Raw genomic sequence first — 15,153 nt, forward strand, 5'->3', positions numbered from 1 at the left:
CCTCTCTCCCTCCCTCCTTCATATCCTCCGTGTCCTTCCCACAGAGGAACCAGTTTCTGGAGGCGGAGAGCATAGAGATGGACAAGGAGAGGAACCAGATCAGGTTGGAGATGAGAAGCCTGTTGGTGAACAACGAGGACCTTCTCAGAACCAACAGTACCCTGCAGGTGTGTAGCATGATGGACTATACTACCCAGAATTCTCTGTGTCAAATATCTGATTTGATCTCAGTGAAGTTGTTGCCTGGGTACCAGTCTGTTTGTGTCGTGATACCACTCCTTGTCATGCAAAACCTGGTTTGGAGTGGCATGACATCATGACATCATGACATCAGACTGGTACCCAGGCTAGTAAAAGAGGTTCCTGAAGCTAACGTAATGTCCTGTCTCCTTATCAATCCAAGATGGAGATGAGCAGAATGAGGATGAGGATGGTAGAGCTGGAGAGAGACAACACGGCCATGACGGAACGCTTCAAAGTTATGGAGGTAGGCTACTGGACTACACAGAAACTACACTGTGTACCACTGGACTACACATAAACTAGACGGTGTATAACTGGACTACACAGAAACTACACGGTGTACCACTGGACTACACAGAAACTACACTGTACCACTGGACTACACAGAAACTAGACGGTGTATAACTGGACTACACATAAACTACACTGTACCACTGGACTACACAGAAACTACACTGTACCACTGGACTACACAGAAACTACACTGTGTACCACTGGACTACAATAAACTACACTGTGTATAACGGGACTACACAGAAACTACACTGTGTATAACTGGACTACACATAAACTACACTGTGTACAACCGGACTACACATAAACTACACTGTGTATAACTGGACTACACATAAACTACACATAAACTACACTGTGTACCACTGGACTACACATAAACTACACTGTGTACCACTGGACTACACATAAACTACACTGTGTACCACTGGACTACACATAAACTACACTGTGTATAACTAGACTACACATAAACTACACTGTGTACAACCAGACTACACATAAACTACACTGTGTACAACCGGACTACACAGAAACTACACTGTGTATAACTGGACTACACAGAAACTATACTGTACCACTGGACTACACATAAACTACACTGTGTACCACTGGACTACACATAAACTACACTGTGTACCACTGGACTACACATAAACTACACTGTGCACAACTGGACTACACATAAACTACACTGTACAACTGGACTACACATAAACTACACTGTGTACCACTGGACTACACATAAACTACACTGTGTACCACTGGACTACACATAAACTACACTCTGCACAACTGGACTACACATAAACTACACTGTGTATAACTGGACTACACATAAACTACACATAAACTACACTGTGTATAACTGGACTACACATAAACTACACTGTGTATAACTGGACTACACATAAACTACACTCTGCACAACTGGACTACACATAAACTACACTGTGTATAACTGGACTACACATAAACTACACGGTGTATATTCCTCTGAGACTCTTTAATGGAGCTGGATAGAAGCTCCTCCTTTTCACTGACACTCAAATAGTTCATGTTCAGAGCATCGGGCCTGTAGCTGAAAGGTTGCTGGTTTGAATCCCTCAGCTGACTAGGTGAAACATCTATTGATGTGTCCTTGAGCAAGGCACTTAACCCTAATTTCCCCTGTAAGTCACTCTGGATAAAAGTACTAAAATTTGAATGTACCAGTACATCAAATCTCCAACTGCTTCAGCTCCTGTTATAGAATGTTAACTCCTACACTTACACATAAACCGTACCTATTTCAGTTCAAGTCAAGCACTGATGGATGTTTCCTAAATGTTTAAACATGGATGATGTCTCTAGAGAGCTGATCCCATCTGTGTTTCTTCCAGATGGAGCTGACCGAGGCCAGAGGGCTGATGGTGGAGGCCAACACTCAGGAATATGCCTTCAACTTCCTGCAGCAGTCTCTGAAGAATAAGATACAGGATGCTGAGGTACAGTATAGGCTTCTCCATAATCAGACTCTACCACAGACCTGTCAGTTAGCTGGGCCTATTCCACCACAGACCTGTCAGTCAGTTAGCTGGGCCTATTCCACCACAGACCTGTCAGTCAGTTAGCTGGGTCTATTCCACCACAGACCTCAGTCAGTCAGTTAGCTGGGTCTATTCCACCACAGACCTGTCAGTCAGTTAGCTGGGCCTATTCTACCACAGACCTGTCAGTCAGTTAGCTGGGTCTATTCCACCACAGACCTGTCAGTCAGTTAGCTGGGCCTATTCTACCACAGACCTGTCAGTTAGCTGGGCCTATTCCACCACAGACCTGTCAGTCAGTTAGCTGGGCCTATTCCACCACAGACCTGTCAGTCATTAGCTGGGCCTATTCTACCACAGACCTGTCAGTTAGCTGGGCCTATTCCACCACAGACCTGTCAGTTAGCTGGGCCTATTCCACCACAGACCTGTCAGTTAGCTGGGCCCATTCCACCACAGACCTGTCAGTCAGTTAGCTGGGCCTATTCCACCACAGACCTGTCAGTCAGTTAGCTGGGCCTATTCTACCACAGACCTGTCAGTTAGCTGGGCCTATTCCACCACAGACCTGTCAGTTAGCTGGGCCTATTCCACCACAGACCTGTCAGTCAGTTAGCTGGGCCTATTCTACCACAGACCTCAGTCAGTTAGCTGGGCCTATTCCACCACAGACCTGTCAGTCAGTTAGCTGGGCCTATTCCACCACAGACCTGTCAGTCAGTTAGCTGGGCCTATTCCACCACAGACCTCAGTCAGTTAGCTGGGCCTATTCTACCACAGACCTGTCAGTCAGTTAGCTGGGCCTATTCCACCACAGACCTTAGTCAGCTGGGCCTATTCTACCACAGACCTGTCAGTCAGTTAGCTGGGTCTATTCCACCACAGACCTGTCAGTCAGTTAGCTGGGCCTATTCCACCACAGACCTGGGCCTATGTGTCTGCCTTGCATGAGCCCCTGTGTGCATCCAGAAATCGCACCCTATTCCCTACCATGACCCTGCTCAAAATTAGTGCACTGTGTAACGAGTAGGGTTCCGTTTCAGCCCCAGCCTCTGTGTCTGTCCTACACCATGTCCCCTATAGGAGGCGCTGGAGAAGCAGACCCTCCATGCCGAGGGTCTGTCCGATAAGCTGTGGCTTGCTGAGAGACAGTTGGAGGAGCTAGCAGGGGACAAGGAGACACGGGGCAAGAGGACATCGGAGCTCAGTGACACTATCTTCAGACTGGAGACTGAGGTACAGTTGCATTATTATCATCATTATGTTTCCCAGCATGCTCTATTGCAGGTAGATTTTATTTGTTTGTTTCAATATCTATGTTTTTTGCTACTTAAATATATAAATAACATGCTTTTTTTTCCTAAACTAATCCAATCTGTTAGTTGGACTTGTTCCCGTTACTGTAGTGGTTGTTCCAGTTTAGATGTTTGAAGTAGCGTCGTAGCTTAGTCATCCCAACCCTGTCAGTCATTCTAAATGCAGGTTGCGGGTGAATACAATTTTTAAATGTTGGAATGCCCCAACTCTGGCTGGAATCCAATAGGAATTACAACTCACTTTACAAGCCAGCATAATGTGACTTGCAGGCCTGATGTGGCCTGTAAACCAGGAGTTTCAAGCCACTTGAAAAGCCACTGGTAAAACTGGACCCTCAAAAATATGTGTTGTATTGTGTTGATAACAGGATGTCACTTGGCGAAGGATACAGGACTGAAAATGGAGGAATGCAACAACCATGTCTCTGTCACTAACAAATACAGTCACGGGGGGGGGTAACGCTACAATTCACTCGAAAGTCAAGGCACGCTGGGAAATATACCAATAAGGCTTGGCACTAAGCATTGTGGTCATTTAACACTGAAATGGGCAGACCTGTATAGCCACTGGACCAGTGTTAAATGTAACACCCTCAGTGTTGATTTAACCCTAGATAATTTGCTTTGTATATTTGCGTGACATTATTCTCTCTCCCTCCACAGCTAGGGGAGGCCCAACAGAGAGCCACCCAAGCTATAGCAGAGCTCAGTCTGCACCAGAAGCTACGAGACGGTGACCAGCTGAGGGTAAAGGAGCTGGAAGAGACTATACTGGAGAAGGGTCTGGAGCTGCAGAGAGCCCAGCAGTCTGTCAGAAGCCTCCAGGGACAGGTAGATGAGGATATAGGTCTTACAGGTCTTACTATAGTCAAATGCAGATCATTTGTGCTTAATAAGATTGACTTTTGAAAGTAATTTCTGCTAAAACAGAAACGTGTTTAAAGCCATCGTGATTATGCCGCCTACCTGACCCATACTGTAGAATGTGTGTCCATATGTGATTTTTCTGATTTACGTATGGGTGTAGTATTCTTTATTACACTCTGTGTATTGTATATTTCTTACACTCTGTTATACTCTGTCAGGAGTCAGGCAGGCTGATAGATAACTGTATGTGTTGTCAGGCAGGCTGATAGATAACAGTATGTGTTGTCAGGCAAACTGGTAGATAACTGTATGTGTTGTCACGCAGGCTGGTAGATAACTGTATGTGTTGTCAGGCAGGCTGATAGATAACTGTATGTGTTGTCAGGTGTCAGGTAAGCTGATAGATAAGGAGCGTTCCCTGGAGGAGGAGATCCAGCTGAGAGAGAAAGTCCAGCTGCAGTTGAAGCAGGCAGAGAGGAGCGTAGAGGACCTGACGATGGCGCTACAGACTGCTGCACAGACCAAGGAGGACCTGGACAAGCAACTCAAACAGGCTCAGGTAGGTACAGACAAGGGAGCACCATAAACCCTACACCCACTCTGAAGAGGACCTGGACAAGCAAGATACACTGTAGATATAGAGAGAGTAGACTGTATGAACTGTGGGAGATATACTGTAGATATGGAGAGAGTAGACTGTATGAACCGTGGGAGATATACTGTAGATATAGAGAGAGTAGACTGTATGAACCTTGGGAGATATACTGTAGAAATAGAGAGAGTAGACTGTATGAACCTTGGGAGATATACTGTAGATATAGAGAGAGTAGACTGTATGAACCTTGGGAGATATACTGTAGAAATAGAGAGAGTAGACTGTATGAACCTTGGGAGATATACTGTAGATATAGAGAGAGTAGACTGTATGAACCTTGGGAGATATACTGTAGATATAGAGAGAGTAGACTGTATGATACTGTAGATATAGAGAGAGTAGACTGTATGAACCTTGGGAGATATACTGTAGAAGAACAGGTAACTGCCAAAATAATGGAAACCCAACATAGTGTCTTAAATAGGGTATTGGGCCACCATGTGACTCCAGAACATTTTCAATGCTCCTCGGTATGGATTCTACAGGTGTCTGGAACTCTATTGGAGGGATGTGACACCATTCTTCCATGAGAAACTCCATCGTTTGGTGTTTTGTTGACGGTGGTGGAAAACGCTGTCTAAGGCGCCGCTCCAGAATCTCCCAAAAGAGTTCAATTGAGTTGAGATCTGGTGACTGAGATATGCATACACACACACACACACACACACACACACACACACACACACACACACACACACACACACACACACACACACACACACACACACACACTCACACACACACACACACACACACACACACACACACACACACACACACACACACACGTACACACACACACACGTTCACACACATGTTCACACACACACACACACACACACACACACACACACACGTTCACACACACACACACACACACACACACACACACACACACACACACACACACACACACACACACACACACACACACACACACACACACACACACACACACACACACACACACACACACACACACACACACACACACACACACACACACTCTCACACAGCACCTCTTTTAAAGTCACTGAGATCTCTTCTGGCCATGGTAGCCAAAATAATGGACAATTGGGACTTGCTATACATGACCCTAAGCATGATGGGATGTTAATTGCTTAATTAACTCAGGAAACCACCAGCTTTCCATATACTTTGGGTCCTTCGTTTACTCAAGTGTTTCCTTTATTTTGTCAGTTACGTGTAGCTCTAGAATACAGATAAATGGACAGAGTTCTGCTTCAGCTTTGTCTTTGAGGTCAATGCAGGGTTACTGTCAAAGCATCGTGACAACAGCTGGAAAAAGCTTTCTAAGTACATGTGATTGATAAGTGTGTTTTTTTTCTCCCTAGCCTGGAAACAATGGGAGGCACAATGTTTTAGTAGTCAGTCTGGTTCATCCAGGCTATGTTGGATTCTAGGCCAGGCTCCTGTCAAAGTACTTTGTGACAACTGCTGATGTAGAAAAAGAGGTTATATAGAGATTGATTGGATTGGATTGGATTGGTTGATGTGTTTCTCCTTTCGCAGGAGAAAGCGATAGATCTTGAGAGCGACCTGGAGGAGATACAGGACAGTGAACAGAGTTGGGCCAGGAAGCACAAGAGAGCCATCGAGCAGGTACGACTGTCTGCCTACAGCTGACCTCTCACCTCTGACCCTGACCACTATGCCACACTGAACCAATGTTTTTCTGTTCTCTGTTCACTCAAATAATACAGTCGAAAAAACATTCTCATAAATCACTTAAATATGAAATTGAATCTCCTGGCACTTTAACTGAATCCAGGATTCCTTGACTGATGCCTGGCCAATGAGAGCTAATTATATTCTGATGTTGATGTGATTCTACAGCGGCGAATGGGGACAGGGGGTGGTTTTGAGGATGTACCCCAGTGGGTGTGTAAGTACCATCTAAAACAGACTGTTGTGTTCTTCACAGACAGAACAGCTCCAGCTGAAGTTGATCCAGGAGAAATATATGAACGAGCAGCTGGACAGTGATAAGATCAACCTGATGAGACAGGTAGTGTACAGTACTCTAACTACTGCTGTGTTTTCACCGGGAACTGTTCTAGCCTGCAGGGTGGAGCTACGTGATCCATCTATACATCGGTGTTGGATGTAGGGCCTAGGGTTGAATTTGTTGTGATTCATGTTTAGCTATAAGCTTTAGAAACCCCGGCAGCAATGGAAAGCAGAACTAAACGACCTGTGGTGTCTGTAACATTCCTTCCTGTGTTGTCTGTAACATTCCTTCCTGTGTTGTCTGTAACATTCCTTCCTGTGGTGTACTGTAACATTCCTTCCTGTGTTGTCTGTAACATTCCTTCCTGTGGTGTCTGTAACATTCCTTCCTGTGGTGTACTGTAACATTCCTTCCTGTGGTGTCTGTAACATTCCTTCCTGTGGTGTCTGTAACATTCCTTCCTGTGGTGTCTGTAACATTCCTTCCTGTGTTGTCTGTAACAGTCCTTCCTGTGTTGTCTGTAACATTCCTTCCTGTGTTGTCTGTAACATTCCTTCCTGTGTTGTCTGTAACATTCCTTCCTGTGTTGTCTGTAACATTCCTTCCTGTGTTGTCTGTAATATTCCTTCCTGTGGTGTACTGTAACATTCCTTCTTGTGGTGTACTGTAACATTCCTTCCTGTGTTGTCTGTAACATTCCTTCCTGTGTTGTCTGTAACATTCCTTCCTGTGTTGTCTGTAACATTCCTTCCTGTGTTGTCTGTAACATTCCTTCCTGTGGTGTACTGTAACATTCCTTCCTGTGTTGTCTGTAACATTCCTTCCTGTGGTGTCTGTAACATTCCTTCCTGTGGTGTACTGTAACATTCCTTCCTGTGGTGTCTGTAACATTCCTTCCTGTGGTGTCTGTAACATTCCTTCCTGTGGTGTCTGTAACATTCCTTCCTGTGGTGTCTGTAACATTCCTTCCTGTGGTGTCTGTAACATTCCTTCCTGTGTTGTCTGTAACATTCCTTCCTGTGGTGTCTGTAACATTCCTTCCTGTGGTGTACTGTAACATTCCTTCCTGTGGTGTCTGTAACATTCCTTCCTGTGGTGTCTGTAACATTCCTTCCTGTGGTGTCTGTAACATTCCTTCCTGTGTTGTCTGTAACAGTCCTTCCTGTGTTGTCTGTAATATTCCTTCCTGTGGTGTACTGTAACATTCCTTCCTGTGGTGTACTGTAACATTCCTTCCTGTGGTGTCTGTAACATTCCTTCCTGTAGTGTCTGTAACATTCCTTCCTGTGGTGTCTGTAACATTCCTTCCTGTGGTGTCTGTAACATTCCTTCCTGTGGTGTACTGTAACATTCCTTCCTGTGTTGTCTGTAACATTCATTCCTGTGTTGTCTGTAATATTCCTTCCTGTGTTGTCTGTAACATTCCTTCCTGTGTTGGCTGTAATATTCCTTCCTGTGTTGTCTGTAACATTCCTTCCTGTGTTGTCTGTAACATTCCTTCCTGTGTTGTCTGTAACATTCCTTCCTGTGTTGTCTGTAACATTCCTTCCTGTGTTGTCTGTAACATTCCTTCCTGTGGTGTACTGTAACATTCCTTCCTGTGGTGTCTGTAACATTCCTTCCTGTGGTGTCTGTAACATTCCTTCCTGTGGTGTCTGTGACATTCCTTCCTGTGGTGTACTGTAACATTCCTTCCTGTGGTGTCTGTAACATTCCTTCCTGTGGTGTACTGTAACATGCCTTCCTGTGGTGTCTGTAACATTCCTTCCTGTGGTGTAATGTAACATTCCTTCCTGTGGTGTAATGTAACATTCCTTCCTGTGGTGTAATGTAACATTCCTTCCTGTGGTGTAATATAACATTCCTTCCTGTGTTGTCTGTAACATTCCTTCCTGTGGTGTAATGTAACATTCCTTCCTGTGTTGTCTGTAACATTCCTTCCTGTGTTGTCTGTAACATTCCTTCCTGTGGTGTACTGTAACATTCCTTCCTGTGTTGTCTGTAACATTCCTTCCTGTGGTGTACTGTAACATTCCTTCCTGTGTTGTCTGTAACATTCCTTCCTGTGTTGTCTGTAACATTCCTTCCTGTGGTGTACTGTAACATTCCTTCCTGTGTTGTCTGTAACATTCCTTCCTGTGTTGTCTGTAACATTCCTTCCTGTGGTGTACTGTAACATTCCTTCCTGTGTTGTCTGTAACATTCCTTCCTGTGTTGTCTGTAACATTCCTTCCTGTGTTGTCTGTAACATTCCTTCCTGTGTTGTCTGTAACATTCCTTCCTGTGTTGTCTGTAACATTCCTTCCTGTGGTGTACTGTAACATTCCTTCCTGTGTTGTCTGTAACATTCCTTCCTGTGTTGTCTGTAACATTCCTTCCTGTGTTGTCTGTAACATTCCTTCCTGTGGTGTCTGTAACATTCCTTCCTGTGGTGTACTGTAGCTGCGTGACCTGCGTGTGGAGATGGAGGAACTCCAGAACTCCAGAGTCCAGGTGGATGTCATCACTAAGACAGAGATCCGGGCCAGGGAGCTGGAGAACGCTCTCAGAGTGGAGGAGCGGTACGTCTCCTTTTGTATCTACAGGACTACACAGTGTTTGTTGACTGGTTATTCATGGCTGTTGTTCTCCTGTGCAGGAACAAGGTGGTGATGAGCAACACCATCAGTAAACTGGAGAGGAAGAACAACGAACTGTCAGACCAGCTAGAGGAGGAACATAAGATCGCTACAGAGCAGAAGGACCTGGTAAGATACTGTGTCTGTGTGTGTGTGTGTGTGTGTGTGTGTGTGTGTGTGTGTGTGTGTGTGTGTCTGTGTCTGTCTGTGTGTGTCTGTGTGTGTGTGTGTGTGTGTGTGTGTGTGTGTGTGTGTGTGTGTGTGTGTGTGTATGTGTCTGTGTGTGTGTGTGTGTGTGTGTGTGTCTGTGTGTCTGTGTGTGTGTGTGTGTGTGTGTGTGTGTGTGTGTGTGTGTGTGTGTGTGTGTGTGTGTGTGTGTGTGTGTGTGTGTCTGTGTGTGTGTGTGTGTATAGTTACTAACACTGGAGAGCCATGTCAGATGGTAGGATACTGTTTACATTCATTTTGTCTATAAACAGAAGTTATTTGGAGCATAATATCATTTCCAGGATTTCTTGTTTAATGAGATAACGTCTGTTATACCTCGGGAGTGTTGTGATGCGTATCGTGTACTTTGATCCGGTAGCCCTCTGAAGTTCACCCATTGACCTGTGACCTCTCTCCATCAGATGACCCAGAGGATGCGCTCCCTGAAGCGTCAGCTGAACGAGGCAGAGGAGGAGTCCAGTCGTAGAGATGCTCAGTACCGACACACCCAGAGAGAGCTGGCAGAGGAGAGAGAGGCCTCCACCAGACTACAGAGACAGCTGCTGGACCAGCACCTTCAACTCAAGTACCTGGTTTAGAAATACAGATGAAATGAAAGAGAGAGACAGAGATCTGAGAGGGAGGGAGGGAGGGAGGGATACTAGAAAGAGAGACAGATCAGGGAGGGAGGGAGGGAGGGAGGGAGGGAGGGAGGGAGGGAGGGAGGGAGGGAAAGATCAGAGAGGGAGGGAGGGAGGGAGGGAGGGAGGGAGGGAGGGAGGGAGGGAGGGAGGGAGGGAGGGAGGGAGGGAGGGAAAGATCAGAGAGGGAGGGAGGGAGAGACTAGAAAGAGAGACAGATCAGGGAGGGAGGGAGGGAGGGAGGGAGGGAGGGAGGGAGGGAGGGAGGGAGGGAGGGAGGGAGGGAAAGATCAGAGAGGGAGGGAGGGAGGGAGGGAGGGAGGGAGGGAGGGAGGGAGGGAGGGAAAGATCAGAGAGGGAGGGAGGGAAAGAGAAGAGGGAGGGAGGGAGGGAGGGAGGGAGGGAGGGAGGGAGGGAAAGATCAGAGAGGGAGGGAGGGAGAGACTAGAAAGAGAGACAGATCAGAGAGGGAGGGAGGGAGGGAGGGGAGGGAGGGAGGGAGGGAGGGAGGGAGGGAAAGTCAGAGAGGGAGGGAGGGAGGGAGGGAGGGAGGGAGGGAAGAGAGGGAGGGAGGGAGAGAAGAGGATCGAGAGGGAGGGAGGGAGGGAGGGAGGGAAAGATCAGAGAGGGAGGGAGGGAGAGACTAGAAAGAGAGACAGATCAGAGGGAGAGCAGAGGGAGACCAGAGGGAGAGCAGAGGGAGAGCAGCGAGCAGAGAGAGCAAGCAGAGAGAGAGAGAGAGAGTGATACTGTTTGAACTGCAGGACACAAACACACCCTCATTTGCTTTGCAGGCGTAAGGAGTCCACCGTGCAAATGAGACAGACTCTGGAGAACCTGCGTCTGGATCTCAGTGTAGATGAAGAGGACCAGGCTGAGCCGGTACCAACATCCTCCAAGGCCTGAAGAAAGACAACAGCACCTTCTCATACTAGCCTTTTTCCAATACACCTTTATTGATAAAGGTTAGAGTGATACCCGAAATACCATCACGAATAGACTTGACAAGAAACAACACATTCTACACGAGCACCAATACTGTCATTTATCGTAGAATACAGTGCCTACAAGTTAAGTGTTCAAACCTTCTTTAGCCTCTTTCTCTTTACTATTGAAATGTAAAGCATTGTGTCTTTAGTCTTTGTTTTCCATAAAGCGGTTATGGTTATTTACTAAAGGTCCAATGCGGCTGTTATTATCTCAATATTAACTCATTTCTGGGTAACAATTATCTTTACTGTGATTGTTTTCAATCAAAATGGTCAAATAAGAAACAAAAATGGCTTCTTAGCAAAGAGGATTTTTTTTTTTTTAAACAAGTTTTTGCTAGGACTGTCTGGGAGTGGGGAGGGGAAAACTGAAAACTAGCTGTTATTGGCAGAGAGGTTTGGAAACTCTCTTTCTTATTGGTCTATTAACTCATTTGCCGCCTGGTGATGTCACCAGTTAAGCCAAAACTCAATCCCACCAAAACAGGCTGAGATTTCAGGTAGTCTTTTCAAACAGCTCTTAAAGTAAAAAAAAGGCCATTATCATCATTTTAACAGTTTCCCAGTATTATTCCAACCTCATAGTGTGTAAATATATGTAAAACACAGGAAAATCATGTTTTTCTTTGCGGGGGGGAATCCGCAGAACGTTAAAGGAAGTAGTAGTTGTTTTGTTGTGATTCTTTTGAATCAAATCAAACTTTATTTATACAGCAGAAGATATTACGTATATCAAAAATGGTATTGAATCAAGCTAGCTTTCCCTGTACACTCAAGTCACGTGTTTTAGTGAAGAAAAGGGCTAATAATCAATAAATAATCATTATATGATCATATAGGACTTTGGGTTAAAGTAGTTTGGAGGATTTTGGACAATATTTCCTACAAAAATACCAAAGCAATCTGTTGCATTACCGTGTTAACGTTATTATAAATATTATACTTACCTGCTACACTTTACATTTTGATTTATTTTATATACAGTATATGAAAAAGCTTTTATTTTACACCCACTGAGCAGAATGTGGAAGTGTCTTCCATTTGCAATGCTTGAAGGACAGACAGACTGTGTCTTGAATGATTGGACTACAATACAAGTCTATGTGAGCATGAACAGTATGTTCCACAATGGACTGTTTACAAATGATAAAATGTTATTTTTTTTGTCACATACACCGGATAGGCACAGTGAAATGTCTTGTTTTACAGAGTCATCCATTGTAGTACGGCACCCCTGGGGCAAACTAGGGTTAAGTGGCAAAATCACAGATTTTTCACCTTGTTGGCTCGGATATTCGAACGAGCGATTTTTCTGTTACTGGCCCGACGCTCTAACTGCTAGACTACCTGCCGCCCTATTTACAATTTATAGTTCTCATTTCTCATTTTGTATTTATTATTACCTTTTTCTATTATTTCTCTATTTTCTTTCTCTCTGCATTGTTGGGAAGGACCCGTAAGTAGGGCATTTCACTGTTAGTCTACACCTGTTTATGAAGCATGTGACAAATAACATGTTATTATGATTTGATTAAAACAAAAAAACAGCAGCAACAACCAGAGGTGTGGACTCAAGTCACATGACTTCCTACTCGACTTTGACTTTAACACCAATGACTCGTGACTTAACTTGGACTTGAGCCTTTTGACTCGACCTGACTTGATACCCTCCCCAAGCCTAAATATTAAAAATGATGCCTTTAAAAAAAAAAAGTGCGCAGCGCATCAACTCTTCATTTAACGGATTACAGTTTGAATCGGACAGCAGCCAATCAAATTGTTTGCCGGCTGAGAAAAAGTGGCGCGTGGCAGTGCAGAAGAACGTCGGCGGGTGAATTCAGATGGAGCCCTTGGAAAGATGTTACCAAAAATTATATAAAGATTACGCTGTAGTCAACAAAAAACAGATTGCAACTTGCAAAACATGTTGGAAGAAAATTACAGACGGAGGCGCAACAACTTCCAACTTTGTTCGACATTTGAAGCTGCACAAAGAACGGTAAATCGTGGCTAATATAGCCGACAGCTATATATAACTTGCTATATATAACTGGTGTAGCATGTAAGCTAACGTAACGTTAAATCAATGAGCCTCCACAAAGTCAGTCAGTGCAGGAACGTGATCATTGCACCCAGATTGAGCTACAACTGGCCAGGCAGCTGGTAGCCTAAACCCTGCCTGATGTTACTGCTGTTCCTGAAACCATTGACATACGTTAGTCTACTGTAACCACACACAGATAGGGTGTGTGTGTGTGTTAAGGTCAGGCGATTGTGTAACAGCCTACATCGCCTGATTGCGCCCCATAGCGATCCTCGATAGTCGATTGCTATGGGGGAGGGTGGGTCTTTCTCATGGATACCCATGTATTTCCATGGAAATAGAAAGTTTATTTGGAAAGTAATAAATATATATATTTGTAAAATAATTCATGATTTGTGTAAATGTAAATGTAATATACTAACTATTACTCTTGTTAAAAATATGAAATGGTATTACATTTGGTGAAGAGCACATTATGAGTTGTTTAGGACTCGAAACTCAAAGTTTAGGACTTGGGACTTGACTTGAGACTTGACTCGGACTTGCCTGTCTTGACTTGGGACTTCAGTGCTAAGACTTGAGACTTACTTGTGACTTGTAAAACAATGACTTGATCCCACCTCTGGCAACAACACTTGTTGCTCAAACCCTGAGAGAGAGGACCAAGACAAACCCTGAGAGAGAGGACCAAGTCAAACCCTGAGCAGAAGCTCTGAGAGAGAGAGGACCAAGACAAACCCTGAGCAGAAACTCAGAGAGAGAGTGTAAGGACCAAGACAGACTGTTCAAGAGAGGGATTATTTTATTCTCAGGACAGGGGAGTCTAAAGGGAATCTATTCTATACGATGTGTGTATGGTGAATAGCTGCTGGAGATTCATCTAACCATGGAGCTGATGTGCTGTTTTGTAGTACAGTATAGAACATGGAGACTGTACTACAGTACCCATAATGCCCTGTGTACAACCATTAGTACCATATCTAGAGTCCAGTCAGTGTCTAGGCCTATTGCCCGCTGTTGTTGATGTTATCTTCACCTGTAAGTCAAAGATGCTCATGCAATACAGGAAAGATGTAATCAGTTACAGGAACTGCTCATAGTATGCACTCAGGCTCCACATAAACAGGAGGTAGGAAGCAGCAGTGATCTCATGTTTTTTGAGAATTGAGAATGTGATATCCTATTTTATGGTTTTACGTTTGTATAAATAGCTGTTTTATCTGATGCAGTTAGATAAACTCTAACCCTTTAGATAAACCTATTTCACAAAATGTTCCTTTCCCTTTCTCCACATGCTGGCAAGACCAAAAAGGGATTCAGAGAGGTTCCGGGCCCTTGAGACCCTGTTTTGCAATAGACTTCTGTATATCTTTATAAAATGCCATTTATTATGTATTTTTGTAACAGCGTTTATATGCTTAAGGTGCCGTTGGGTATTTATTCTACTTTACAGGTGTTTTATCTTCCTAAAATGATGAATATTAATATTAAATAATTTTTCAAAAGAATCCATGTTCCTTATTTCTTATTAAAGCTTTTCATTGAAATTCATTCATAGATATGAAGGCCATCAAATAAACACTCCAGAAATATACCGTAACAGCCTTTAGAAACCCGGGACACAGTGTTCCTTGTATGGAACATTTTGAAGTGATTAGTACTGCTCAAGGAGACGCCAAATAACATATTTCTGGAAAGACAAATTGACGTGATTTTACCCCAAAAAATTTAAAAATAATCTATGCATATGTGTGATTTGCATCACTTAAGTTGAGTAA

General features: G+C 44.2%; 1 protein-coding gene across 7 annotated transcripts in view; it reads left to right on the top strand.

Moving 5' to 3' along the window:
* LOC106568538 (cingulin-like protein 1) overlaps window positions 1–14,883 on the top strand; it is a 67,421-nt gene extending 52,538 nt beyond the window's left edge. For all 7 annotated transcript variants that reach the window (XM_014138965.2, XM_014138963.2, XM_014138967.2 and 4 more), the window contains 12 exons: window positions 45–167; window positions 404–487; window positions 1,920–2,024; window positions 3,150–3,302; window positions 4,046–4,213; window positions 4,635–4,808; window positions 6,438–6,527; window positions 6,850–6,933; window positions 9,319–9,437; window positions 9,515–9,623; window positions 10,124–10,287; window positions 11,137–14,883. In XM_014138965.2, coding sequence (XP_013994440.2) covers window positions 45–167; window positions 404–487; window positions 1,920–2,024; window positions 3,150–3,302; window positions 4,046–4,213; window positions 4,635–4,808; window positions 6,438–6,527; window positions 6,850–6,933; window positions 9,319–9,437; window positions 9,515–9,623; window positions 10,124–10,287; window positions 11,137–11,248 — 1,485 coding nt within the window. In that variant the 3' untranslated portion in view covers window positions 11,249–14,883. The remainder of the gene's footprint in view (window positions 1–44; window positions 168–403; window positions 488–1,919; window positions 2,025–3,149; window positions 3,303–4,045; window positions 4,214–4,634; window positions 4,809–6,437; window positions 6,528–6,849; window positions 6,934–9,318; window positions 9,438–9,514; window positions 9,624–10,123; window positions 10,288–11,136) is intronic.
* Window positions 14,884–15,153: the final 270 nt, after the last annotated feature.

Source organism: Salmo salar, chromosome ssa13 (assembly GCF_905237065.1).
Source record: "Salmo salar chromosome ssa13, Ssal_v3.1, whole genome shotgun sequence".
Taxonomy (NCBI): Eukaryota; Metazoa; Chordata; class Actinopteri; order Salmoniformes; family Salmonidae; genus Salmo; species Salmo salar.